At 45.7% G+C, this 27,827-nt stretch overlaps 1 protein-coding gene and 1 long non-coding RNA gene across 4 annotated transcripts in view; one reads left to right on the top strand and one right to left on the bottom strand.

Annotated features, from left to right (window-relative positions):
* BCL2L14 (BCL2 like 14) lies at positions 1-27,685 on the top strand. 3 transcript variants are annotated; one of them, XM_058655718.1, is made up of 8 exons: positions 1-135; positions 1,659-1,710; positions 3,910-4,015; positions 12,466-12,875; positions 18,329-18,499; positions 20,660-20,730; positions 24,564-24,830; positions 27,283-27,685. In XM_058655718.1, exons 1-8 carry the CDS (start codon positions 115-117, stop codon positions 27,322-27,324), a joined length of 1,140 nt encoding a protein of 379 aa, XP_058511701.1. In that variant the 5' UTR covers positions 1-114; the 3' UTR covers positions 27,325-27,685. The 3 variants fall into 3 exon arrangements, with proteins under 3 accessions (XP_058511701.1, XP_036353264.2, XP_058511702.1); XM_036497371.2 differs by lacking the exon at positions 3,910-4,015 and having other exon boundaries at positions 60-135; XM_058655719.1 differs by lacking the exons at positions 1-135; positions 1,659-1,710; positions 3,910-4,015 and adding an exon at positions 8,287-8,466.
* LOC131478106 (uncharacterized) overlaps positions 212-27,827 on the bottom strand; it is a 28,252-nt gene continuing 636 nt past the window's right edge. Inside the window, exons 2-3 of the long non-coding RNA XR_009244298.1 lie at positions 506-560; positions 212-309 (exon numbers count right to left, since the gene is read on the bottom strand). This is a non-coding gene — a long non-coding RNA (uncharacterized LOC131478106). The remainder of the gene's footprint in view (positions 310-505; positions 561-27,827) is intronic.

Genomic DNA, 27,827 nt, shown 5'->3' with positions numbered 1-27,827 from the left:
TTCCACACCACCATTATGACTCCTAGAGGTTCTACAGCTCCAGGGTGTCCACATAACCCCACAGGTTACATGGACTCCCCTGGAGTACACTGGCACGACCAGTCACAATGAAGAATGTCACTGCAAGGGGGAAATGTGAGTTCTCAGCACGTCCCTTGGAATGAACTTTTGAAATAGAACCCACTCTGGAGTTTGGTATTGCCTAGGACTTACCGTTATACTAGAAGACACTTCAGAGATGATCAGTTTGGGTTTAGAGGTGATAGACATTCTCTCCCAGGCCCAAGGGTGGGGCAGAGATGGTCAAGGCTAAGGGTGGGAAGCAAAAGTGTGACATAAAGCGAAACAGACAGATGTGGAGGGGTGTTCCATAGGAGGTCATCATCAGGACCTTGATGTGGGGAGGAATGCTCAGAGGCTCAGAGCAAGACTGAGGGAGTCGGCAAGCAGTCTGTGCAAACAGAACAATCCCCTGGGGGGTGCGGGAGGGGGTGACAGTTCATACTCCAGACTCAGGGTGTCCATAGCTACTGATTCAACCAATCATGGGTGGGAAATATCTGGAAAAAAATAATTTTGGCCTGGTCCAGTCCTAGCTGTCAGGACCATTTAGGGAGTACCAATGGATGTAGGTTCTGTCTCTCTCTCTCTGCCTCTCCCCTTCTCCTTGTAACTCTGCTTCTTAAATAAATACTTTTATTTAAGTGTAAGGGACGCTTTCGAAGGTTGTCTGCAAATATTACATCATTTTTATATAAACGGGTCAAGTCTCCTTGGATTTTGATACCCCTGGGGGTTCTGAAACAAATCCCTCCATGAATACTGATGGATAACTGCCTGTCTGGGACCCACATAGTAAAAGAATGCTAGACCCACACACTGAGAACTAGAGCAGTCAGAAGAAGCAGTGAAGCTGTGGTTCAGGGGCTAAGTGCCTGGAAGACATGGAGCTGGCAACTCCTTGTCCACGTGACAACACCAAACACAGAAGCTCAGACCCGAGGGTTCGGGACCTCATGATTCAGACACCTCAGATGCTGTTAGGTGAAACCCAGGACTTTTCACCACAGTTCATCAGGAAGCTGACTTTCTGAGTGCAGCAGACACCAAGGGCAGAGTGGGAAAATGTAAGGGAAGGGATATGGCTGGCAGGAAAGACAGGAAGAAGGGAACAGAGCTGACTTTCTGCCAAACACAGTCTATTTCACACTGGACCAATTAGACCATGAATAAGTCAGAGTGAGCCCCAGCCCACCTGGGCAATGCTTCACCCTGTCGTAGCCCATTAGCATCCTGTGATGCTACTGTGTCTGCAGTCGCACGTGACTCTTACAAGGTCACCACACTCTGTAGAGATGCTGGACACTAGCTGGTAAGTTCTGTATCCTTCTCTACTGTATCCCTGAGAGTGGGCATCCCACCTTGGCTTCAGTATCTTTCACTCACTTTTCATGAGGTACACAACTTCTCAGTTAGCACCTGTCATTGCAAAGAATTTGCTTCCTACAGCCAGATGAAATCTACATCCAGACGATGTCCAGCCTCTGGTCCTCATTCTGCTCTTGGGAACCATGTAGCCATATAGCCAACCTTAATAACCAAGCCAATACACAAGCTCAATGGGGCCCTAACAAGAATTTTATCTCCCTGCTCTTCAGGCAAACAGGGCAAAGACAGAGGCATGGAGGATGGACTCTAATACAAAGACTGGTGAGTAACACAATGAACCTTCAAAGTTCACAGTGCTGTAGGAATGGGGAGAGAGCAGCCTGACTCTATAAGGATGTGGAAAAGCTAAGAAGAGGTGGGACATGAGTTGGAGTTTCAACCTTGAACAAACAGGTGTGGGACAGGTGTGATCTGAGTGGTAAGAGTACAGGATATGGCTTGGCTTCTTTTTATTATTTCAATTTTTTTAGGTTGTTTCTCATTTTTTCTTCAGTTTTTCATTAGCAGCTATGCAAAGTTGCCTCATGGCACCAGGTCTGAGGGAGGGTTAAAGAGGTGTCATAACTTCTTTCACAGTCCTATTAACGCAACTTAACAACCATCTAAAAATCCCTAAAATAAACCACTCTTGATCCTAAATGTTAGACTTTACCTTGAACTCAAGAAAACGCTAAGTTTTAGATCATTATTTCACCCTACAGTAATTTTGGAACCTGACACATGATCTGATATTACCTCCCAGCTTCGGAATAATGGTAACTACTGATGATTATTGGAGCACTGACTTGGTCGTAGGCACTGCTAAGTATTCTGCACGCACACCTTCCTCAGCAGTTCCATCCCTGCAGCAGGTCAAGCACTGCCATTTTTTGTCATTTTTTGTCAGCCTAGTGAAGTTAAGAAACTTGCTCAAGAACCAATTAGGATGTGACAAATCAAAGATTTACATCCAGACCTGATTTCAGGGCCTAAACATTTTTTTAATTCATACTCTTTCCTACTTCCGTACTTCATCTATAAGCCTGTCATTATCTAAGTCAATCACAAAAGTTCAACAGAATGAAGGACGGGACCCAGAGCTACAGTACATCCCTCCAGGTACACAAGAACCGATTACTCACAAAATCACAGTTAGACACTGAGGTGTTTTTCACCAGAACCAGAGAAACTGAGCAATTTGCCCACGTTAAAACATCTGGGGAAGGAAGGGTAAAAGTGAACTCTCCAGAAAGGTCAAGTCATTCATTCTGTCAATGGACACTCAAATATAAATGAGAAGCCAGCTTAACAGTTTTGCAATGATGGTATCATCTTGCCCATGAGTCTCACTTGAGACCTTCATCAGAAGCACTGCTGGAATGAATGTGGACTGCCCCAAAGACACTCCCAAGCCATGGGAGGTGGCATTTTCTGGTCTGATCACCTCTCCAGGAATATGGGAAGTTCACATTTTGAACAATTCATAAATCATCCTTTTGACAACCCAGAGTAGAGCATGGCAGGAAATTAACATCAATGTGAAATTTTTCAGACCTGCCGCTGATCGACACTCTGTGAGTTACACTTGACCCTCAGGCCCCTCTCAGGGGTGGTCTTGGTCTCCCCATACTGCTGCTGAACAAACCTGAGCCATCTTCTGACATATCCAAAGCTTCCACGATTTCTATCGAAGACCGTTTGTATTGGAAGAGTAGAGATCAAATCACTACAGAGAATTTCTTCTTTCTCTGTCTTCTGTTTTTCTCATCTTTTGTCATCATCATTTTCAAGAGTGTCCCCCTGGCCTCTTGCTCTGTTTTCAAGCCCTCTCCTCTCTTTTGCAAAGACTCATTCCTTGACCAAACTTGACTCAGGCTCATCTGAGCCCAACTCTACTCTGTGCTTGAGCGTATCCTTCTCTGCCACCCTTGTTCTCAGCAGTAATCAGCTCTAAGTCACTCTAACAGAATACCCAGGGCAGCCCACTCTGCAAGGACATTCAATTAGGCTCACGGTTATAGGGGCCCAAGGTCTAGGTTCTTATCTGACAGGACCTTCTTGCTGGGAGACTCCCAGGACAGTGCAGAGCACTGGGCATGCCAGTCTATGGCACCACCTATATTCAGTTTTACAGTCTTCCCCTTAGTGACTCAATCCAACCCAATCACTTCCCATAGGCCTGACCCTGAAACCCACGGCTGTATTAAATTTCCACTCTCTTGGTACCATGGACATAATGCTTTGGGGACTAAACTGTTGAGTTTGAGGGGAAATAAGGCAAAATTCCAAGTGTCAGACATTCTAACTAACTGATCTACTTGGAAACAATGAAGTGTTATACCCAAATCAAAGGAGAATACCAACCACCACACAGTTATCATCAGGAAAGAAATGCTGAAATGAATTTGCGGCAAGCTAGAAAAGCTGGTCAGCACCTACAGGACAAGTGTATTCCACAGGGTGCCATTTCCACTCTCCTAGGAGGAACTATTTGCACCCCTGTTCATTTCCCTTCAGTGAGTTTGTATGTCTGCACAGCTATGAAACAACCCACTCAGAAGCAAGCAAAGGAAAATATTCCTATAAGGTCAGATAATCCCCAAAGTTTCCAATGTTTCAGTGAAAAGATATTAAGTTACCTTTTTTTGCCCATTTGGCACCTATCAGTTTTTCTCTAGCCCAAAGTCACCAGCAGTAGATAGGAGTCCCCAAAATAAAACAAAAACAGTATCAGCAAGGACAGATAGATCCATCTAAACTGCTGGAAGAAGATGGGCCTGAGTCAAAGTCCTGGGTTCTAAAGTCAAATTGCACGGGCTTTTTCATATGCAGCTTTGTGACTGGGTGATTTTACTTGGTCTTTCTTCGCCTTGATTTCCTGATCTGTAAATGAGCATCACCGAAAGTGCCCACTGCAAAGCTCCAATAAGAACTGTCACAAACTCAGTACGAGTTGTGACTGCTGAACATTTTTGGAGCTCATAGCCATATAAGTGTGCCTGCCTTTAAAGTCCAGGCTTGCTTAATGCTCAGAATTGGCTCTTAATAATCAGGAATTCTATCACAGGATGAGCGTTAATTCCTCCTCCAAGTTTCCCTTTGTTTCTCCTAGAGTACCCAGTGCCTCTGCCCTTCAGACATAACAAAGCGTGTTGATTACCAAGACTTCCTTTGATGTAAGAGATAATACTAGTAGGGCTGGCATTGGGTCCAGTGGGGAAGACACCACTTGGCTGGCTGGCATCCCATATCTGAGTCTGGTTTGAGGCCCAATTCTATTTGCAACACCAGCTTTCTGTTCATGGGAACCCTGTGAGGCAGCAGGGGATGGCTAAATGACTTGTTCCCTGCCACCCATGTGGGAAACCTGGATTGAGTTCCAGGTTCCTGCAATCAGCCTGGCCCAGCCCTGCTTGTTGTCAGCATTTGAGGAGTGAACCACTGGGAGATCTCTGCCTGTCTCTATTTATTTACTGTTTTTTAATTTTAAAAGAAGGAAGATATAAATAGGTTATATAACAATTCTCCTGCTTTCCTAATATTAGGCTGTTGGAGTTGGGGGAGGTAGCAGAAACAAAGAGAGTTTTTCTCATGTCTACTCTTTTGTTGCTTCAACTCAAAATAACCCTTATGTGAAAACGGCATGTTTGGGGCACACTTTATAACAAGCAGTGCTTCTCCCGTGCCCCATTTCTGAAATGTTGCATTTGAATGAGTCACATTCTTCCTTTGCAGCCTTCCATCTCTGATCCCACTTGCACTGGGTTTCAACCTGGAGACTAAGCAAGCATGAGAGTCAAAGCACCAAGGTCATGAGACATCCAATTCTGCAACCTGCTGCTCTGGTCTTTCAAGTCCCAGGCAAAACTCTGGCATTCTCCCAGGGCTATCTTTTGATCTATATTATTCAAATACTTAAGGATTGTTCCCTGAGACATATTTCCAGTAGTAATTTAAATCAATTCCAAAATCAGAGATATATACCAATTTCAAAATTATTCACATCCAAGGATTCTATTCTAATCCTGGGATTCATCCCCAGGAACGTGAGCTAGTGAGTGTTGCAAAAACACCCTCTGCAGTACAGTGTGAGATCTTTAAAAAGGATGGGAGGTGAAGATGACGGGAAAACTGCATGGGGCCAGGATGGTGGTGCACCAGGCTTCAGCAGCATCCCATATCAGAGCCCAGTTTCAGATCCCAGGTACTCTGTCGGAGCCAGCTCCCTGCAAATATGCTTGGGAAAGCAGCCAATGATGGCCTAAGTCCTTGGGTCCTTCCCACCTGTGTGGAAAGACCAGGATGGCGTTCCAGGTTCCTGAATTAGAAGATCTCTATCTTTTAAATAAAATAAATCTTTTTTTTTTATGAGAAAGCTGGCATGGAGGCATAGCAGATAAAACTGCCACCTGCAACACTTGCATTCCATACAAGCACCAGTTCAAGTCCAGTCTGCTCTGCTTTCAATCCATCTCCCTGATAATGGCTTGGAAAAAGCCATGGAAGAAGTACTTAGTCCACACACACACAGAGTCCATGTAGGAGACTTAGCTGAATCTCCTGGCTTTGGGCTTTGATCTGGCCTAGCACCAACAACCATCTGGGCAATGAACCAGTGGATGGAAGACCTGTGTGTGACTAGCATGGCGCCGAATGGGAAGTGGAACCACTGGAACCAGATCAGAAACTGAATGCACATGGGATGTTGGCACTGCAGCATACAGTTTAACTTGGCATGCCACAGTGCTGGCCCAGGGAGGGTTTTTATTAGTCTGTTTTCTTCACGGTCCCTATATCTTGGAATTCAGTATTATCAACGTGTACCAAAAAGTTATAACCAGTGTGAAGACTGGTTGGAAAACAAAACAAAACAAAACAAAACAAAACAAAACAAAACAAGAGTGAGTCTGTAAAATCTCCATCATGTCAAGCATTTGTGGAACTACTTTACTTCCCAGGCACCTAGGTCACCACTTGCTAGCAATAACCACAAGGAGAAACACACTCAGGTTTGTCAGGCAGCAAGGCAGTACCCCACGGGACTCTGCAGCAGACACTGCCCACGGGCCTACTGATGGGACTATTTTTTATCATGGCTGATTTGAAATACAGTGCATTACTCAAACTGACGACCTGGTTCTAGAAAATACACTTTTTGTTTATCCCTGAATCATTTTAAGTATGTACATTTCATCTCCCCCAAAATAAAGATGATATATTTTAAAAAATACTTTTAAAAATCTTAACAGTTCTTCAACACTCTCTAAACAGATCAGACTGGTTTGTGTTATTTGCAATAAATTTGATTTGTTGAAAATTTACCTCAAACCTCCAAAGAACTAACTTCCCCATAACTACCACCTGGCTCTCCATAGATCTGTTTGCTTAATATTTAAGTGGCCGGTTCACGTCCTGCTTGGGTGAAAACAGCCTTACCCTTTCTCCACTCACACTTCCTTCATCTTCATATGCCTCCTCAGGCCAACACACAAAGCTTCATGACTACAAGCTTGGCCAGCTAAGAATCTGCAGAATATAAAGTCATATTTCTTCCTTCTTTTATCATATACCCGCAAAAACTATTATACTCTTAAATTATGCCTTTAAATGACTTTTTGTGGCTTTTACAAGGGTTCTTTGAAAAGTCCATGGGCAGCGAGATAGAACGATAGTTTTGTCAGCTTAAGTTTTGTATTTATTTCATTTCAGCTTGACCTGAGAGGCAGCAACCAAGGGAGAGAGATTCCCCATCTGTTAGTTGCCTCCTTTGCTGCCCACAACAGTCATCAGTGGGCCAGGCTGAAGCCAGGAACCCAGAGCTTGGGCCACATGTCCCGCATAGGAGACAGGGAATCTACTGCTTGCACCATCTCCTGTCTCGCAGTGTGCACATCAGCAGGAAGCTGGACTGGAAGTGGAGTGCCCAGGACTTGAATCAGATGTAAAATGTGGGCAGTCCAACATGCGACTTTACTCTGAGTTAGATGCTTGCTCTAATGATGCTATTTCAATGCAAAAAAAAATTGGAAAAAGTTACACGTAGATTGCAATAATTTTTTTGCTTCAAAATGATCTTTTTATTCCACCTTTCCACACATTTTCTGAAATACCCTTCTACTATCGCTAGGGTGAGCTTCATTTTTCAAAACATTTTCAGTAGCTCCATTTAGATATAACCTGTGAACTTTATAGGATAAGATAATATAATGGATAGCGAAAAAAAAAGACTCCAAAATCTGGGGTTGGGCATTGGACACAGCAGTTAAAGACACTGTTTGCAATGCCCTCACCCCATACTGCAGTGCATGGGTTTGAGTCCCGGCTTTGTTCCTGACCCCAGCTTCCTGCTAACCCACGAAGGCTGCAGGTGATTGATTGCTCAAGGGGTGGACCCCCTGCTTCTCATGCAGGAAACCTGGTCTGACTCCAAACTTTGACCTTGGCTGTTGTAACTGCCTGATTGAACCTGCAGGTGGGTGCTCTCAGTCCCCCTCCCTTCCTTCAAGTAAAAATGGGATATTTACAAAGACCAAGACTTGGACCTCAACTCAAATGACAGCCACACTGTCCCCTCTGTCCCCTCAGTGATCTCATCTGTACAATGGGAATTGTGGCACCTGTTGCACCAGGCTGTGAAGATTAAATGTGCACTGTATCCATGTAACACATGAAGTGATCAGAAAACACTTGCTTGTCTGACAAAACAGAGAGCAACAAGTCCCAGGAAAGCACCCACCAACTGTCCCAAGGACCATGAAGGTGTTTGGTAAAGGATGCAGCACTCACATTAGAGTCACATTACATGGGCAAAGGTCAGCCCCTCCTTCAGCTAAGAAGGAAGTGGCTTTCCTTCTCCAAGTCCAACTTCAGTCCTAGTCTTACACCTGCCGAGGCCACAGCCTGGAGCTGTAGACCCACGAACATCGCTAAGTGAGAAGTTCAGATGCCCCGTGGCAGGCAGAGGAAGGCTCAGAGGCTGAAACCAACTAGCTGCCACCTGCCTGAAGCAGGAGAAACAGCTGCCAGCTTGGAGCCCAGGTAATCCCAGGAGGCAGCAGTCCTCCGTCTTGCCTGCCTCATGGCTGCCTCACAGCTGCCTCCCTCAGGGCACAGACAGCTAGGTGTGCTGAGGGGACCCTCATCCTGGGAGTCCTGGGATGCCAGAAGACCTCGAGAACCTGGCTTTGGATGTTTCCAGGAAACAGAGAGTTCTTTGGTTTCTCTTTCATTTCTCTCTGGCTGTGCAGAGCCTGGGCTCACTCAGCTGAGAACGTACATCGGGGTGATTTGCTCTCCATGTTACACTGTTGTCTGTCCTTGGGTGTATGCCAAGGTGTGTGCGGACCTGGGAGTGAGGTTTCCCTGGCTCAGCTGGAGAACCAGAAGATGCCGACTTCCTCCTCAGAGCAGGGATTGTGGCCAACGTCAGGAGCCTTCAGGTTGGAGCCCCAGGCCCCATCACCTCATGGGAACTTGGGTCCCGACCTGCAGAGGAAGACGCGTCCCTGAGTATAAACCCAGGTGAAGTTGGAGGCCCTTCTCTCTGCCATCTAGAAAGTTCCCTCCTGTCCACCATCAGCACTTTTGTCTGTTATGTGCTGAATATGAGTTCAGGCTTTGTATCTGCACTTCAGTTGCTACTGTGGGACATTAATAAGACATTGGTCCTACTGCTCATTTCACCTTGACAATGGAAAGACATGTGGCACTTACAGGTAACAGGGCAGAAAGAACAGAGATGCTGAGAGACCTGGCATGAGGGGAGGCCAAGGGCAAGCAACTGAGAATGGCAGCAGTGGGCAAAGTGACTAAAGATGAGGCTTGTGGCCACCAGGCCAATGGTGCTTCTGCTCGAGTTTAGGAGCCTGAATTACAAGTTGCACATGTTGTGACTGCTGGTTCCTAGTACAAGGAAGGCAGCTCTCTTACTGGGCCTGTGGCCAAGAGTTCTCCACACCCCTTGTTTCTGGCACAAGACCCAGCACCTGTTCCAACAGCCTCTCTGGCCAGGAACAAACGAAGCCACTCTATTGGTTCCGCTGTGTGCAACTCCATTATCTGCCATGGGAAGGGAAGAAAAATCACACCCTGTGAATGAAGCCAGAGTCAAAAGCAGCTCAGATTGGCCTTGGTCACGACTAGTACAGTGCCACTCCCTGTAGTGACCCTTCTTAGGGGAACACTCGGTGCACAGCCGAACAGCCTTTCCTGGGAGGAGGGGAGCCCTTGGGAAAGTGAAAAGAGATGAACAAAAGCAGCTCTGAAGGTTCACCCCAGAGGGTGTGAGGTATAGGTAAGGAGACGCTGGGGAGACATGGGGCAGTGGAGCACAGGGATATGGGATGGAGACACAAGGTGGCAGACCATAAGGACATACTGTAGAGACCCAAGGCAGTGAGTCACAGAGCTAGGGGATGGAGATGTGGGGTGGTGGGCACACTGAGACGGTATACACATTCAGGTTAGTAGGGCTGGGTTTGGGCCCACCAAGTCACAGAGTTAAGGCTCACAGCTGACACCTGCCTTCCAGTGCTCTGGGAGTCCCACACAAGCTTATTTTGTTTTGAAGACGTGTGTTTATTTATGAAACAGAGAGAGATAGAAAGAGATCTTCCATCCATAGGTTCACTCCCCGAAATGGCCACAACAGCCACGGCTGGGCCAGAGCGAAGCCAGGATCCTAGAACTTAAACATTAGCAGGAAGCTGGAATCAGAAGCAGAATAGCAACCAAAACCCTATATTTGATGCTGGCATCCCAAGCCACAACCCAACTGCTCTGCCTGACTCCTGACCCTGGATGTCCTATATTTAATCGGACAGCCTTTTAATTGTCATTCATTAACTCCTTTATCCAACACTTACTAAGTACTTCCCATGTGTCAAGTGTTATTCTAGGCACTAGGAAAGCCCTCCAGAGTTCCAGTCTTCATATCCTATACTAGGTACACATTTCTCCATGCACAGCATACACTGCATTCTTACAAGTACATGTTTTTTAACAATAATGAGTGGCCACACTTAACAGTATTATCAATATTTCCTCAATATATAAGACAAGCACCATATTTAGACCTTGCCTATTATCTCAAAAAATCTGCATTTTGTAGCACAAGCACATGTGAAATAGGATCTAAGGAAGGCCACTCAGTATATTCATTTGACTCAAGCGTACTCCAGAAAGTTCCATGAAAAAAAAATGGCATGAAAAGATACATTCATCTGGGTCTGAGAACATTTTGATATCCATGCAGATATTTTTCACGATGCACATTTACATGAATTTTTTGAAGATCCCTCTTATGCACAGATTTTGAAAACTTTTTGCATTCATCCAAATAAAATTAACCACTTGTTTTTGAAATACAGTATTTTAGAGACAAAGAACAAGAAGGAGAAAGAGCTTTCATCTACTGGTATACTCAAATGTTCAAAACAGTTATGGCTCGGCCAAAGCAAGGACTAAAGCCAGGAACTCAGTCTAGGTCTTCCATATGAGTGACAGAGACCCAACCACTTGAACCATCACCTGCTACCTCTAGGGTATCACTCACAGGAAGCTGGAGTCAGGAGCTGGAGCCAGGCATTGTGCCCAGGTAACCCAAAGTGGGGTGTAGGATATCATAAACACTAAACACTTGCCCTCTAAAACTTAATGTTTATTTCCATGAACTTTCTAAAGTATTTTCATATGTTTCTAGACTCTTAGTCTGAACACTTGTCCTCTGTTTTTGTTGTTTTCTGGTCAGAGACTCATGTGTTTGTCTGACAGAAATTACTGCATACTTGGTTTGGGTCATGGCTTCCTATGGTCATTAGTTTATTCCTTGTGTTCTCTGTTAATGAATACTTAATCTGGAGGCTGGATCTGATTCAGAACCAGGGTAACTGAACCCGGAGGCACCTAACGTGGCACCACCTTTCACAGTACTAACGTGGTTCACTAGGTTCTTTTGGTCCGACCCAGCCCTCATGTTGCACATCGTTATGGGATCATTGGGCTGCTGGGTGGGGTCTGCACTGGAGGAAGAGCAGCAGGGGATCTTACAGTGGTCCAAGCAAGAGACAGCTAAGTGGAATTGGGATGTGTGTAAGGACACATGATATATGCCAGTGGCAGAACAAATAGGATGGGGCTGTGGGCTACGTGAGAGCAGGAAGGATTTGGCAATGCAGCAGAGTGCATGGGAACAGAGGCATGGTGGGATAGGAGAGGGATAGGAGGCACAAAAAAAGGGGGGGGGGCATACCTTCTGCAATGTTGTCAGGTGACTTGACAGTCAAAGGTTTCCAAAATGTGAGCCTGGGAAGAGTGGAGGTAAGAAAGAGCATCTTCATGTTAGAATAGTACAGGAATATGAGGAAATGGAAAAGAATGGTTGGCCCAAGCTCCATTCAAACCATTCCCCCTTAAGCATCTGTGTGTAGGTGAGGCAGCACAGTGGACTTGGGAAGTGGGTTGCAGCATCTCTGTGCGTGTGGTCAGTGGGTTGAGCTTCAAGCTCTACCCTGGGCTGCACCAGGGAATGCATTTCTGTCCCCTCTGTCATCACCTGATACTGTGACACAGTCCCGTAGGTGCCCAGCCTCATTTCCTGCAGAACTCATCTAACCAGGGCCACTGCTTTCTCAGGGCATGATCAAGGATCCATCCCCAAGATGAACAGTTCCACACTAGCTAACATGAACCCCTTCTACACAAAGGAGGGAAAACCATGCTGGAGACAGGAAGCAGGCAGTGATTTTAGGCTCTGTGCCTCTATCAGAAAACAGAACCAGAAGACACCACTCACAGATCTCCTCAGCCTAACTTTGTCAAATCCAGGGCCAGGAAACACGGCCAAGTTGGAAGGTGAACCCACAGTGCCACTGGTGCTGCAGATAGCCAGTCCAGCTTGCCTATAACATAGCACACTGCCCAGCCCAAACAGTTGGTGCTCAAAATATGCATGTTGAGGTCTCACCCCTGTTTCTCCTAACCTACACACAACCAATGGCCTATGTACAGAAGGACATGATGCGGACTTTGTTATTACAGGTCCAACATGCACAGCACCAGTGCAAATGACCTAGAAGAAATTCCCCTGGAAGATGATGATCTAAACAGTCTAGAATTCAAAATCCTGGCATTCTACGTAAGACATCATGCCTTCAAGAAAACACCTGCTGCCTTCTCACCCAAGCTCCTGAGAGCAGGAAGCCTGTCCCAGAGGGGACTGGAGAGCTTGTCAGCAAATGAGTCTCTGACACAGGTGTCCTGGATCAGCAGAAACTCCCGATCCAGTGAGAAATTCTTAACCTCTGGCAAGAAAAAGTCATCATGGAGAGCATTCTTGGGAGTATTGGGGAAGGAGGAAGATGAGCAGGACTCGTCCCCAGTGTTCCAAAGCAGTGGTGTTGTTGCACAGGGGATCTCCTCTATCTCCGCTGTGGACGCAGAAACTGAAGGTAGGCATTGGGGTGCACACTCTCTCATGCCCAGTCTTCCCTTCTTGGTGTGCACAGTGGTTCCCAAAGACAGGCTTAGACAGGGCGCACAGGGCCTCCACTTTCCACCTTATTAGCACTCATAGAAATTGTCCCACTCTTTCCAAATCTGAGCAGAAACAAAGACGCTGGCAGTGAAGGCTGACAGATAAGCTTGCAGGCCAAATCCCTATTTCTCTGTGCCAGAGGCCTGTGTTAAGGAGACAGTCTAAAAAACAGGCTCAGGCTGTCTGCTTCTTTCTGCTTTTCTCTCTCAAAAATTTATTTATTTCTTTGGGCCTGGCATGGTGGCCTAGTGGCTAAAGTCCTCACCTTGAATGTGCCAGGATCCCATATGGGCACAGGTTCTAATCCTGGCAGCTCCACTTCCCATCCAGCTCCCTGCTTGTGGCCTGGGAAAGCAGCCGAGCACAGCCCAAAGCCTTGAAACCCTGCACCCACATGGGAGACCTGGAGGAAAGCTCTTGGCTCCTGGCTTTGGATCGGTGCAGCACTGGCCGTTGCGCTCACTTGGGGAGTGAATCGTCGGATGGAAGATCTTCCTCTCCGTCTCTCCTGCTCTCTGTATATCTGACTTTACAATAAAAAAAAATCTTTAAAAATTTTTATTTATTTCTCTGAAGGGAGCAAGAAGATCTGATATCTACTGGTTTACTCCCCAAATGGCCACAATGGCTGTAACTGGTCCAGGCCAAAGCCAGGAGCTTGGAACTTCATCCAGGTCTCCCAGGTGGGTGGCAGAGGCCCATACACTTGGACCATCTTCTGCTGCTTTCCCAGGAACATTAGCAGGGAGCTAGATTGCTGGTGCAGCAACTGGGACTTGAACTGGCACTCACCCAGGATACAGTACACTAGCCTGTACCCATATTCTTCTTTTAAGATTTATTTATTTTTATTGCAAAGTCAGGCACACAGAGAGGAGGAGAGAGAGAGGAAGATCCTCCGTCTGATGACCCACTTCCCAAATGACCTGAACAGTCGGTGATGTGCCGATCTGAAGCCAGGAGCCAGGAACCTCCTCCAAGCCTCCCTCACGAGTGCAGGATCCCAAGGTCTTGGGCCATTCTCAACTGCTTCCCCAGGCCACAAGCAGGGAGCTGGAAGGGAAGTGGGGCTTCAGGGACAAGAAACGGCGCCCTTATGGGACCCCAGTGCGTGCAAGGGAATGACTTTAGCTGCTAGGTCACCACGCTGGGCCCTGTACCCTTATTCTTTTTTTTTTTTTTTTTTTTAAGATTTTATTATTATTGGAAAGCTGGATATACACAGAGGAGGAGAGACAGAGAGGAAGATCTTCCATCCGATGTTTCACTCCCCAAGTGAGCTGCAACGGGCCGGTACGCGCCAATCCAATGCCGGGACCAGGAACTTCTTCCAGGTCTCCCATGCGGGTGCAGGGTCCCAAAGCTTTGGGCCGTCCTCGACTGCTTTCCCAGGCCACAGGCAGGGAGCTGGATGGGAAGTGGAGCTGCCGGGATTAGAACCGGCGCCCATATGGGATCCCGGGGCTTTCAAGGCGAGGACTTTAGCCGCTAGGCCACGCCGCCGGGCCCCTGTACCCTTATTCTTAAGAGAAGTTGGGTCCTTCTCAGTGCACTGGGATATCCCATGCTCCCTTCCTGTTATGGAAATGAAAAAATTCAAAACATAAACCACTTCACCTCCAAAAAAAGAAAAGACACATTTTGAATCACTTGTATTGAGTGACAGGTGTCCACAAAAGGCTCTGTATAGAGTTGCCCCTTGCACCCAAACGTTAATACAAGCATCTTCTTCCTCTTCAATGGCACCCAGAGCCCAAATCCAGATTTTAAAGCAAGTCCCTACCCCTGTGCTGAGCTGGATGGGCCTAGGGAATTTTTCAATAATTGGTCAACAGGTGGCAGTAATGTTTCAAAGCTTAAAATTCTTGCAACTGCCCAGGCTTTCACTTGTAGAATCACTTTCATTTCTTACCAGAACCATTAGAAACACAGAACAAAAAAGTATGGGCCAAGATTATCTGGGGGACCTTTTCCTGCAGACAGGATGAGGGGTCTTCCAGAAGTTCGTGGAAAATGTGCATTTTGAAAAACATATATGTGGATTTCAAAATCTCTTGTTGTCAAGATAAACATATCTTTTCATCCCAGTTTCCCCAGACTTCTTGAAGTGCCCTGGTATAAGGTAGTAAGGGTCCCAGCAAAGGGACTGGCTGGGAAGTGGCAGAGCGGGGGGCCAGCCCAGAGTGCTGGGTGAGGCTCTGCACTGTACCCTCTGTCCTTCAAGGATTTACACAGTAAGCTGGGGGCAAAGGGACCTCTTTGCTCCTCCCTCCCGCCTCACCCCATAACTATACATAACCGAATATACAAGGGAACTTCAAAATATTTATGGGAAAAATAGAACAAAAATAGAAGTTCATTTGATTCAAAAACATTCTAAATCCATGCATACAAGCAATCTTTTAAAATTTGTGGGAAATATGTATTGTGAGTCAACTAAGCCTTGAATTTCTTTTGATTTCATCTTCCATAAATGTTTCTTAAGAGATTTATTTATTTGAAAGGCAGAGTGACAGAGAGAGAGAGATCGAGATTTTCCATTCACTGGTTTACTCCCTACCAAAGCCAGGAGCCTAGAACTGATTTAGAAGTCTCAGGGGCCCAAATACTCAGACCATCTTCCACCGCTTTCCCAGGCATATTAGCAGGGAGCTGGATCAGAAGCCGAGGAGCCAGAATTCAAACCAGTGCTCTGATATGGCACACTGGCATGGCTGGTGCTGGCTTTACTCACTATGCTACAGAACATCCCACAAAAGCATACTTACTTCTTCCATTAAAAAAAGACCAATGTGTGGTAGCCCAGGGCTGAATGGCAGCTCCATAAAATCATTAGGCATTGCCAGGGACATTGCCATTTCTCAGCTAGCGGCTTCCAATACTTAAGTCACCTGAAATTCCAATGTGGCTATTGGAAATCTAGCCACCATGTCTACATTTTAAGTAGCAAGCAAAAGCAAGCAAGGGCATCTTCTAGAAATATCTGAATAATCTAGCTCCTCTTTAGAGAGCTTTTCTTGAAACTGCTCCCAAATTCTCCTCCATCTTATTGGCCACTCAAGGAAGACTAAGAAATGTCTCTCACATTTTAGGGGTTTGTTACTAAGGAAAATGAAGACAATAGGTTCTGAACAGGAAACAGATTGACCATGTGGAAATCACTCCCACATCCCCTGCTCTTCTCTTTCAAGCAAATGTCTCAGCCCTTGTGCTGAACAGCACCTTACTAGCCATAGTCTTTTCTCTTTGGCCCCATAATAACCTTGTAATAGACCGTGAAGGTTACTCAGCCTCCCAGTCCTCCCCTTAACTTCTAGCCACTTTTCCCTTGCCTAATTGATTCAAAGTGGACTCTCTGTTAGAGTTAGTTCATTGAAATCAAAACAAAATTCATCTTGCACACGACATTTACTTTCTTTGTTCCTGCAGAAATCAATGCACTATGCAAAGGTCCATTAGACTTGTTACTTCTGTGCCTGCTGGCAGTCTTGTGCTAGCCCTGCCATAATGTGGTGTGGGATATGTGGTAGGGGTGAGATGGGACAGCTTTTGCAGGCTCTCTTTTGGTTCCTTTGGTGTGCAAGGTAGACACAGGGTGACTTCCGATGGGAGAACCACATGTGGATCACACTAGCCAGTGTACATGGTCTTTAGAAGTAGCAGTATGGTTGTTAAAATGAGAAGACATTGGCCCTCTTCTTGACCTCTACCTCACTGCTTATCTGCTGTGGAATCCTATGAACTAAGTAGAACACAATACAGCTTTCTAACGCCTAGATTCACCCAATGCAGGTGTGATGGGCAGAGCATTGTCTCTCCTAGCTGTAAGTCGATCAATGATGAGAGGAGGGCACTGGAGCCTTTATGACATGCAGAAATTGTAGGGGCTGAGGACCAGAAGACACCCTGGCAGTTCTACGTGGTTCCAACACCTATTTCCCATGGGACAGTGTCCCTCCCAGAACTCAGCCATGCCTGTTTACCAGGATGATTTACAAAGCACAGAATTTCCCACTGAGTGCACCAACCTTCCAGCCAGAACCCCACTCTAGCACTTTCTTCAATGATTGCCCATCCTTTCTGTGATACCACTCAGGCGCTCTGGGAGACATTGATGGTAGAACTTCTTAGGAGTTAAGAACTTAGGAACAAATCAACAATGAAAACTTTACTGCCCAACAATACAAATACCTGCCCGTCCACCTCACCCCATCTCCAAACCAAGGCCAAAGCTGACGTGGTTTTTATAGCTGATTACATTCAAGGGGCCATTGCTTTTTAAACCTTCCTGACCCAAAATGCTTTATACACAAACCAATGTGAAAGCACAAAGGGCGTTCAAAAAGCTTCATGGAAAATGCACACTACGAACACATGGTGCAAACTCTATTTTATTTTTTGCTATTTATCTGAAAGAGTCAGCAAGAGATAAATGCAGGGTTGGAGAGAAAAAAATGAATAAATGAACTCTTATCTATTGGTTCACTCTCCAAATGCCTATAGCACTACCAGATTCCAGAGGCCAAAGCCAGAAGCCTGTATCTAGATCTCTCATGCGAATGGCAGGGACCTAATCACTCACACATCACAGCTATCTCCTAGGGTGAGCATTATCAGGAAGCTAGAATCCACAGCCAGAGCTCCAACCTGGCTACTTCAGTGCGTGGCTAAATGCCCACACTCCAAACTGTATGCTGATTTCATTTTCCATGAATTTGTTGAAGTACTCATGTACAGAACTGTTTTGCAGGATTAGAAATTCTTGAAGAACAGGTTGAATCCGATTAATTCTTGCTCTGCTACAAGTATAACTGATTGTTTTGCATTGGACATAGTGGAGACAAAAGATGCAAGATTATGAGCAAGGGATATTAGATATCTATTTGATAATGGACTTGAGTGGCAGGGGCAATCACACAGCAGACACATTTCTCTTTGCTCAATGAAAACCTCCAAATGCTTGTCAAACTACTGAATGTCTCCTATCTACCTAGGGCATAGAGGCCAGATCTCCAAGGTATGAAGGATGTTAAAAAAGAAAGAGAGAGAGAGAAAGGGAGACAGAGAGAATAAAAATGAAAGCATAATGAGCATTCCCTCAAGCCCTCCATTTTGTGTTTTCTCCTTACGGGACCCTAATTTTGCAGGACTCCCAAACTCAGGTACAGAAGGGCAGTTGATTCAAGGTGACAATCATTCCTCTGTGTCCTCCTGCATTCCGGCCCCTCCCCCAGATGTACATCCCCTGGGCAAGTTCCTGTCATTCAGGGTTGGACTTTTCATTCCAAGCAACTAGGCATTCCCAAGAGTCACACACAGCTCTTCTGGGAAGGGTTGTTCTCTCAGCACTGTTTTGTCTTGTTTCAGTTGTGGACCCCAAAGTTTCTTCCATTGCCAATCGAGTTGCTGAAATAGTGTACTCCTGGCCACCACCAGAAGCGCATTTCCAGGGACCAAGCTCCGGTGCCAGTTTGACAAAACAGTCTCTCCATATTCAGTTTGAAGGCGGTGGGCTGGAAGCCTCAAGTTCTAAGAAAGGTACATCTCCCTTCCGAGTGTCTGCATGGGGTTTCTGGGTAGAGGTGTACGCACATTTTTTTATTTATTTAGCTCAGAAGTCAGCAGCTTGGGAATCTGTGACAACGGGATCTAAGGACAGGACAGCAACATACACCATCAGGCTGAACAGACGTGGCAAGATCATAGCTATATCACAAGAAAAGTCTATCCAGTGAGAGAGAGAAACTCAAAGTTTGCTTTCAACCTTACTACAGTGGGAAGTACAGTCTTAGACTTGATTGTGCCACTAGTAGTTCCAGGCCAGATTGCTTTGTACAGAGTCGGACCATGCAGGAACCCAGGAGTTTATATGGTTTTGGGCTCCTGTAAAGCTGAAGGCTGTCACATACTAGGTCTGCTCCAGAACAGAGATGTAATGACCAAACGGAACCAGCTGTCACCAAAACCAAAGCAGTAACAGAGTGTGTCGATTCCACCATGCTACAGGGACAGTGCACTCTGAAGGGACAGTTGAAGAGAATAGGGCTAAGTGCCCCAGAGAGGGAGGGAAGCTGCTTAAGCCTAACTTCACCAGTGACACACTCTTTCTTCCCAAATCCTAATGGAGGATGCAAGACAGAAACTGCTGGGTTTTTAGCTCCCAAAAGCACAAGGCAAAAGTTCCCCCTGCAAAGATGCTGGTAGTTCCAATGCCTGAAATAGGGTGGTGGTTTTGTCCATCCCTGACTATAGAGAAGAGGCCACAAATGGCCACAGGGGCATTAGGAAGAAGGAGCTACAGGAGAGGAAGAGGCCTCTGAGTCTGCTCAAAAGAAAGGACTGACACTTTATGGCTAGCCCCAGTGTGTCCAGGAGATGGGACATAACATGGTAAGCCAAGCTAAGGCCCCTATCTTCCACGCATGGGAGACATTAAGACCTCAACTTTCCCAAAGAGCAGCAGCTTCTGATTAAAAAAAAAAAGAAGAAAAAAAAACTATACCAGTACCTGGAGCCCCAGTCTCCTCACCTTTTTGGGACATATTGCATCTTATCTGGGACAAGCCTGAGGGCTGCATGGATCCAAAGACTGGCAGAAGTAAGAGACAACATTCTCTTAGTAACTGGCTTTTCTCCGGGATCTGTCCTATAGCAATGACCATTTTTGTCATGTGTAATTTTATAATTATCCATTTTTATTTATTTGAGAGGCAGGGAGAGAAGGAATGCTCTCATCTACTGGTTTATTCTCAACATGCTGATTACTGCCAGGGTTGGATCAGGATGAAGGCAGGAGCCAGAAACTCAATTCTGGTCTCCTACGTGCTTGGCAGGAAGTCCGTTACTTGAGCCATCACCTGCTGTGTTGGCAGAAATTTGAAGTCAGAAGCCAGAAACCGGGCCAGGAAGCCAGGTACTCTGCTTTGGGATGCACGCAACCTCACTGCTAGGCCAAACACCTGTCTCAGCTGTTAACAAGTTTTGAGACAAGAAAAATCATACTCTACCTCACCTGTTCCAACACACACTCAACACACTGTTGCTGTTAGCAGGCCTGCTGTCTACCCGCCGTTTTAACCTCAGGGGTGGGGAATTATATTAGCTAGTTTATATCCCACTTTCTGATCAAGGACATGGCATGCAAAGAACACATTTTCATCAGATAAAATACAATCGGATTTGAAAGATAATGTAAAAAACAGAAACATGAAAATAAGTTGAGTTTAGGAAAGAAGCTGATACCCAAGATGTGGCCTAGAGACAATATTCACCCTCTTAAATTCCGAGTCTTCCACTCAGCTCAAAGCTCCCAGCACCTAGCTCAAAGGAGACAAGAGAATCCAACATGGTGTCAGAAGTGTAAAGCCTAGAGGGAAATCCTGCCATATTCATACACGAGAGCAGGCAGAGCACAGGTGATGCCTTCAACAACATTCTTCTATCAAAAAGTATGATGAGTTTCACAGTGAAAACTCCGGGGGGAGAAGGTGAGGTGTAAGCCTAAGAAGAGGAAAAACAGAAATGTGGGCAAAGCAGGGAAAGAGTCTGAACCGATTTTCTCTGAGCAGCAGAGCTGAAGGTTTGTTTGCTAAGAATTAGAAAGCATGTCTCTTCTTTAATCCCTCATTAAGCCACAAGCATTACCACTGGAAAATTATTCAACAGTATTTAGCAAATAACTGGAATTTCTTCCTGCAGATGAAGAGGATGAAATAATAGCCAAAATTGTGGAGCTACTGAAGTATTCGGGAGATCAGTTGAATAAAGAGGTATGACAGGCATTGCACTGATAGTGTGATCTCTTTCTGTGCCCATGCAATAGTGCATGAGAATGGAATTGGGCTGCAGGTTGTCACTCTACTGCGTTTCCAAAGTTCTGGTTTCCACTGAGTCGTAAGTTTTATTTCCCTTGGAGTCTAACTTCTTCTCACTGGCAGTATCTCAAAAAAATGAATCGCTTTTGCAAAGCATCAGTAACCCTTCTGGAGCCTTCCTGGAATTTCTGGAAACTAACAAAGTCACTTTATTATTGCAAGGAAAGATGCCAGTAAATTAAAGCTTGCTGAACAGAATTGCTAATCTCACTCCCTGTGGAACAGATCCACAGCAAAGTTTAGACCCTTGCATTGGCTCTGCTGCCTGGATTTCTGGGAGGCATAGTTGCCAGAGGCCAGAGGCCTTTATGAAATCTTTTCTCCCTCGCCTGGAGTTGCCAGACTCTGCTCAAGGTGTGTTTGAGCAGTTTGGCCAGGGAGGCAGGTTCGTGTTATTTGGGAAGACTTGTAGACTTCCTGCCATCTTTAGGTTGAGATCCATCCTTCTGACCGGGAGTCTGTAGAAAATGTTACCTGCAGGTAGAGCTGGCGAGCAAGCACACGGTGTAGCCGGAGGGGCTTCTCTTCTTCTGAACACGGTTTTCTCCTATATCCCTTGTCCACAGACCACTGAGTCATCTTGAGGACACACCCATCAGGCTCTGGCTTAGGGAGCCTTGTCCTTTGTTTTTGCCAGTGGCCACAGGAAGGGAGTCAGGCCCCCAGAGCTTGTACAGAAGCTGGGCAGCCACTCTGTCCTGGCACAGTGTGCTCATAGCTGCTCTTGACAACTCTGGCAGGAGTGTGCTCAGAGTCATTAGAAGGGTGGAGGGCCTGAGAAATGGCACAGAAGGGAAATGGTGTGAAAACCAGGGATATTAGAGGCTAAAGACAGAAGAAGGCAGCACATGAGTTGGGAGCTGTAGGTGGAGGGTGGAGAGGATGCAGAGCAAGCAGAAAACAGCACAAGGCACGTGAACATGACCTAAGGAACACCTGCCTGATCCCAGAACCTGCACCAAGGCAGTTGTGGGGCAATTTCTTCCCCTTGTAAAAATGAACTCTACCCTGGGGACTGCCCATCAGGGTCCTAGGCTACCATACAAAAGAAGGATCTTCCCATTGCCAGCCACCATAGCAGGAAAAAGATTCTTGAGCAACTCTGAAGTTCTAAGGCCTTCATGGCCACTCCCTTCCAGCTTCCCTGAGCGGTGACCTGCAGTGAGCCACCAGAGGTCACTGAGGTTGGGGACCAGAGGTGATGTGAAGATTTGGGCTGTGAAAACTGATGTGCTTTCTTCTTTACCTTAAAGGGCCACTCTGAACAACCTGCCTGCACCTGACACTCTATCTTGATTTCAGGTGGTAGTTTATATTAGAGAGAGGTATCTTTGTGATTATTCCCTTTACATATTTACCCAAAAGAGATTGGTTGGACACACAGTAGGGGTGACCTTGTACTGTGTGGATGTTGAGTCCCACCCCCTCACCTCGCAAATACTGGGAGAAGCAATGCTAAGAGGGCTGGGCCACAGCCAGGGAGCACTACAAAGCCACCCACCGCCAAGAATACACAGAGGCCGGACCTGCACCTGCCAGAGAGGCCAAAGTGCAGGTTCAACTACAAGGTGAGTTGGCCAGGTGTTCTGTGCAAGGTGTTTCTGCTGGCATTTAGTTATTTTTTTTATTATCATTACCAATTTATTTTCATTTATTTTAAACGCAGAGACAGAGACCCCAGACAGAGACAAAGAGATAGTCTAATGGTCACTCCCCAGATTCTGGCAAGAGGGAGAGCTGGACCAGGGCAGGGGCAGGAGCTGGGAACTCCATCCTGTCTCATGTGGTGTCTGGGACCCAAGTACTTGAACCGTCTCTCCTATGGAGCACATGAACAGGAAGTAGGGATTTGGAGCAGAGCTATAACTCAAACCCAGGCACTCCAATACAGCCTAAGCAGTGTTTCGCCTACTGTGCATGATACCTACCACTAGTGTTTGATCCTTCTACTATCCTGGCAGCATCTGGACTTCCAGGCACCCACTAAGGCTTGGAGCCATGCTTCTTCAGTTGCACACTGTCAAACAGAAGTCCTTCCTGGCTGTAGAGGAAGCTGGTCATTCCTGCTTCAAATCTGTAAATCATTGAGAATCCTTTCTCCCAAAGTGGGCGAGTGGCTGTGGTTCAGACAAAGGACACAGCTCTACATAGCATCTGATCGATCTTCCGAATATTCCTCTTAGAAACAATACTAGTTGAATAGCTGTTTAGCTTATAGCTCCTCATGGATGAAAAGAGAGGATCATCTTTTTTTCTTTTTGTTTATTTGAAAGTCAATTGCAGAGTCTGGCATGATGGCTCAATTGCCTAAGTCCCTACCTCCTAGCACCGTGATCCCATATGGGTGCTGGTTTGTGTCTAAACTACTCCACTTCCCATCCAGCTCCCTGCTTGTGGCCTTTGGAGCATGGCCCAAAGCCTTGGGACTCTGCACCCACATAGGAGACCTGGAGGTTCCTGGCTGGATTGGCTCACTCCGGCCATTGCAGCCATTTGGGAAGTGAACTAGCAGATGGAAAAACTTTCTCTCTGTCTCTTCTTCTCTCTGTAACCTCTTCCTTTCCAATAAAAACAAATAAATCTCCATATATATGTATATATATGTGTGTATATATATATGTGTATATATATATACATATATATATATATATATGAAAGGGAAAGAGAGATAGTGATTAACTCCCCAGGTGGCTGCAACCAGAAGCCTGGAGCTTCATTTGAGTCTCCCACAGGCATAGCAGGGAATTCAAGTACTTGGGCCATCTTCCATAGTTTTTCCCCGGCTACAATACTATGTTACAATATTCACCCCAGAGAATTTTCAAGCCAAGTTTTAGATCTTGTCCACTAAGAAGCTTCTGGTTTCACACAGCATCCATTATATTAATAGACATTTTAGGGACAGCTTTCCACGAGGACAGAATAAAAAGATAGTGCAGATCTGATAGGACTTTTTAAAGCCTTTTTATGTTACTTGATGACATAAGGCCTGATATTTACAAGAAATAGAGGAACTATTTGGTTCTCTCAAAAGTAAAGCCTGGTAGTACAAAACAGCTAAAGCAGAGAGATGCCAGGACTAAGGAAGAGCTTGGGGGTAAAATCGATTGGGCAGAAAAATGGGAAAGCAACCAATGGATTAAGTATTTTACAAGGTGATCATATGCACTTCAGGGAATCTTTCTGACCTTCTCCACCCCATCCCATGCTCCCAGTGTTCTACAAAATGACTGACATCTCCAGCACCTCTCTTTCATGTCTAACTCAATAGGTACCATGATCATCCAAGTTTAGAAATGAAGTGCAGAGGTTAAGTCATCTCTCCAAGACTGCATGGCTATAAAGAAGGAAGACAAGGTTTGAACAGCTTAGATTCTGTTACACTGCCCAGCCATGTGCACTTGGCATTATTCTACAACTCTCATCTGACTGGAAGCCCTGTGGGTGAAGACCCAAATATGAGCTATCTAAAGACCCTGCCCATTGCAAGATCCCACGAAACATTTGTCAGGGGTCAAATCTCCAGTTGTGCCACGTCTTTATCCCAGTGAACTCACAGGGCAGGTACATGGCTCAGCCTGGTGCTGTAGACAACACACTATGGCTATGACTGGACTCCCAGGGTTTCCCACAGGTGCTTTAGTGGTCCATGTGTGAGCTGGAAAGTGCTCTTCATCTACCCCACAGGACCAACCTACTCTTCTGAATGTTTTTCTACTTCCACACAGCTGAAGATGGACATGACTTTGAAGAGTAAATTCCCAGAGGGACTGTCCTACTCTGTTGTCAAGACCATCACAGACCAGTTCCTCAAGGGTGTGGACACCAGAGGAGAATCAGAGGTGAAAGCTCAGGGCTTTAAGGCTGCACTTGCAATAGATGCCATAGCCAAGCTCACAGCTATTGATAATCACCCAATGAACAAGGTGCTGGGCTTTGGCGCCAAGTACCTAAAAGAGAACTTCTCATCCTGGATTCAGCAGCATGGTGGATGGGTAAGTGTATCCTATTAAAAAATGAAAGCAGGGGATGGGCATTTGGCACAGTGGTTAAGACACCTGCTTGGGAAACTCACATCCCATACTACAGTGCCTAGGTTCCAGTCCCTTCTCTGCTAACAATCTAGCTTCCTCCTAATGCACATCCTAAGCAACAGCCCATTTACTTGGGTTCCTGCCACTCACATGGAAAATCAAGTTAGGGTTCTAGGCTCCTAGTTTCAGTATGGCATAGCCTCAATGTTATAACCGCCTGGGAAGTGAATCAGCAGATGGAAGATCTCTCTCCCACTCTATGTGTCCGCCTTTCTAATAAGTGCAAATCCATTTTTAAAAGATTTTAAGGAAAGCTTTTTAAAAAAGAGTCAATAAAAACTAATCTTCTCAGAGCTTAAAGGAGAAGAAACATGAAGATTTTAGTTTTCAAGAAACGGAACACATCTAGCAAGCCTTTCTCATGGGTTTAGGATACTTGAGTGGCAATAGATAGATCCCATTGAGGGGGACCTATTTTTAGTGATAACCCTTATCGCCAATAAATATTTACTGAGCTCCCTGAGAGTATGTGGGGTATGTATGGGGCAGAAAGGAGGGAGATAACAGGAAGTGAGCAGATACTGGTATATGAAATGTTTACATGGATATCATTTGTGTTTTCACACACTATGCAGGCAGCGGAAGTCTGGTGATGAGACCGGCCTGACAGGCTGTTCCTCTCACTTGGAGACACTGATGGGGCGAGAGCCAGTCTCATGCTGAGCTCTGTAGTCATGACATTTTGCCATTGCTGCTTTGACTCCTGCATTTGTCAGGGACAGTTTGCTACAAACTAAATAGCAAACAAACTTTCATGTATCTTTAATGACTTAATATCAGTAAAACAGACCTTTCCCCTATATCTCAGCCTCAATTCCCTCCCTATCCTTTATCTCCAGTCCTGAAGATCTTACCATTGCCATGTTCACATTGTTTGTCAAGATGTTCCGCCCTAGCATGTATGTCTTAGTGGGCCTGGACCATTTCTAGAACAGGCTTTTGCTCCTCACTACTCTTAGTCCTCTTTCCTCTAGATGGTCCAGGAGCCAGTAATAGCACCGTGACCCTGAGACCTTCCGACCAGCTCCATCTCTTGTCCATCAGAAGGGCAGCTGGTCCTAGGAGGCTGTAGGGCCCACTGTCGTCCTCAGCGACCACCCATTCAGTTCGTCTTTTGTGTTTCCAGTTTCCTTTTTCACAACGTAGAATAGCCCTTAAACCAGGAAGGTCACCACTAGTTCTAAAAAGGAGACTTATTCCCCAACATTAGTTCACTCCTACATTTTGTGCCAGAGCACCCTCAAATCCCCCTATGCCCCCAAGCCTTTCCTCACCACTCCAGCTCAAGGGCTTCGTCGGTCTCCAGCCTTGCACAATCCTTCATGTTTGTGCCATCATGATGCAAACATGGTCACATTCCCAATGGACTATGTCTCAAGGGTTCATTTTTCAACCACATTATCATATATGTAGAAAAGAATGATAGCTCTGTCTTCCTAAACAGGACAGGGTGATAAGCCTACAGGAACTTGCACTGCTCCCCAGGGCATCCTGATGTCTCTCAGTAGCATCCCAGTTATGATGTGGTACACAAATTCTCCCAAAGCTCTGGGCTTCAGACTATCTCAATCCTCCACATTCCATTGCAGTAGCATTTAATCTACCCAACGTAACTGTAAAGAAGTCTGTGAGAACTACAAAGCAACCATGATGTACCAGGGCACTTCAAATAATCCATGGAAATGTGTAATTAAAAGACAAGTTTCTTTTGGTGTGAATGCTTTTGAAACCTATGCACTGATTTTTGTAATATGCTTTCCCATAAGCTTTTTTTGAAGGCCCTATTAGTTCCATTCTTCACACAGTATCCTCCCATTTCATGGCTGTTTCCTTCCATAGCTCTCATTATTTTATAGACAGGAGAGATGTTCAGGTAATACTTCTAGAACAGAGAATGAACGAATCAAGTGAATAAAGTACTACCCTGGTTGCAATGCAAGCTCATTTCTCACTATGCAGCCCACATCACAGGGTGGCCATGCAGGCAGACATTGCAATCTCACCCTTCCACCACACTTTGAAAGGGGAACTTCACAGCCCCCATCACCATCGACCTCCCAGTAGCTATTTCTCTGAATTTTACATTCAGCCTCATAGCATTCTCATCTTCGTGCAAAGCCCCAGCTGTTTACAACCACTATGTAACATAAGCTCTAAGCTTATGTCTTCCTTGCAGGCATAGCAAGGCTGCCACTCACCTTCCCAAGCCATTCCCAGCCCCCAGTGCAGCCTGATCCTCAGGCCATGCCCATGAGAAGAAAGGAGTTAACAGGCATGTGTTTTTGCTTCAGCCATGAATCAAACTTGGAATCTTGAGAATCTATTTCTCTTCTTCTCCCCAATCTCCATCTAGGAAAATATACTTGGGATAGCACATGAACAAGAAGTAGACTGAAATATCAGACGATTTGTCATCTGGAAAACTCATTGTCCAACACTGGTCCTGTGTGTGTCTTGGCGCCAGACTGTGGGAGGAAATAAATACACCAAGCATGTGACACTGGCCTGAACTCTCGAAAACCATTCTTTCTGTGACTTGAGAAGGCAGCGGGGGAGGCCTTGCTCCTCCAGAGCTCACAGACTTTCACGAATTGGTCCCAAAGCTGGGTCCTTTCAGGCCCTCCACTGCGGGCACAGAAGATAAGTGGTAATCTTCCTCTCCAATGTTCATCCTGTCTCTTTCTTTAGGGGGAGTGTGTTACAGATATCTGCTGGTCTCATGATGGGGAAGTGATAAAGTGCATGTACTGACTCTTTAGTTTGCTTGTATTATTTATTTTGTAAACTGTACTTGGAATGGCCTGGTAATGATGCTATTTGAAGTTAACGCTTGAACAAAAGGCTGCTAATGTTCACAGACAAGGCTCACAGAAAAACTTTTCCATGTACTGCTAAAGT

The sequence above is a fragment of the Ochotona princeps genome, chromosome 27, assembly GCF_030435755.1.
Source record: "Ochotona princeps isolate mOchPri1 chromosome 27, mOchPri1.hap1, whole genome shotgun sequence".
NCBI classification, from domain to species: domain Eukaryota; kingdom Metazoa; phylum Chordata; class Mammalia; order Lagomorpha; family Ochotonidae; genus Ochotona; species Ochotona princeps.
The sequence above is the reverse complement of the archived record's forward strand: the minus strand, read 5'-3'. Positions and strand labels throughout refer to the sequence as shown.

Bases quoted from the DNA above. Each gene is read 5' to 3' on its own strand.
- BCL2L14 (XM_058655718.1), top strand. From the start codon at position 115: ATGTCACTGCAAGGGGGAAAT. The intron at 4,016-12,465 runs GTCAGATAATCC...TTGTTATTACAG, and splicing joins AAGGAAAATATTCCTATAAG to GTCCAACATGCACAGCACCA. The intron at 18,500-20,659 runs GTACATCTCCCT...TTCTTCCTGCAG, and splicing joins AGCCTCAAGTTCTAAGAAAG to ATGAAGAGGATGAAATAATA.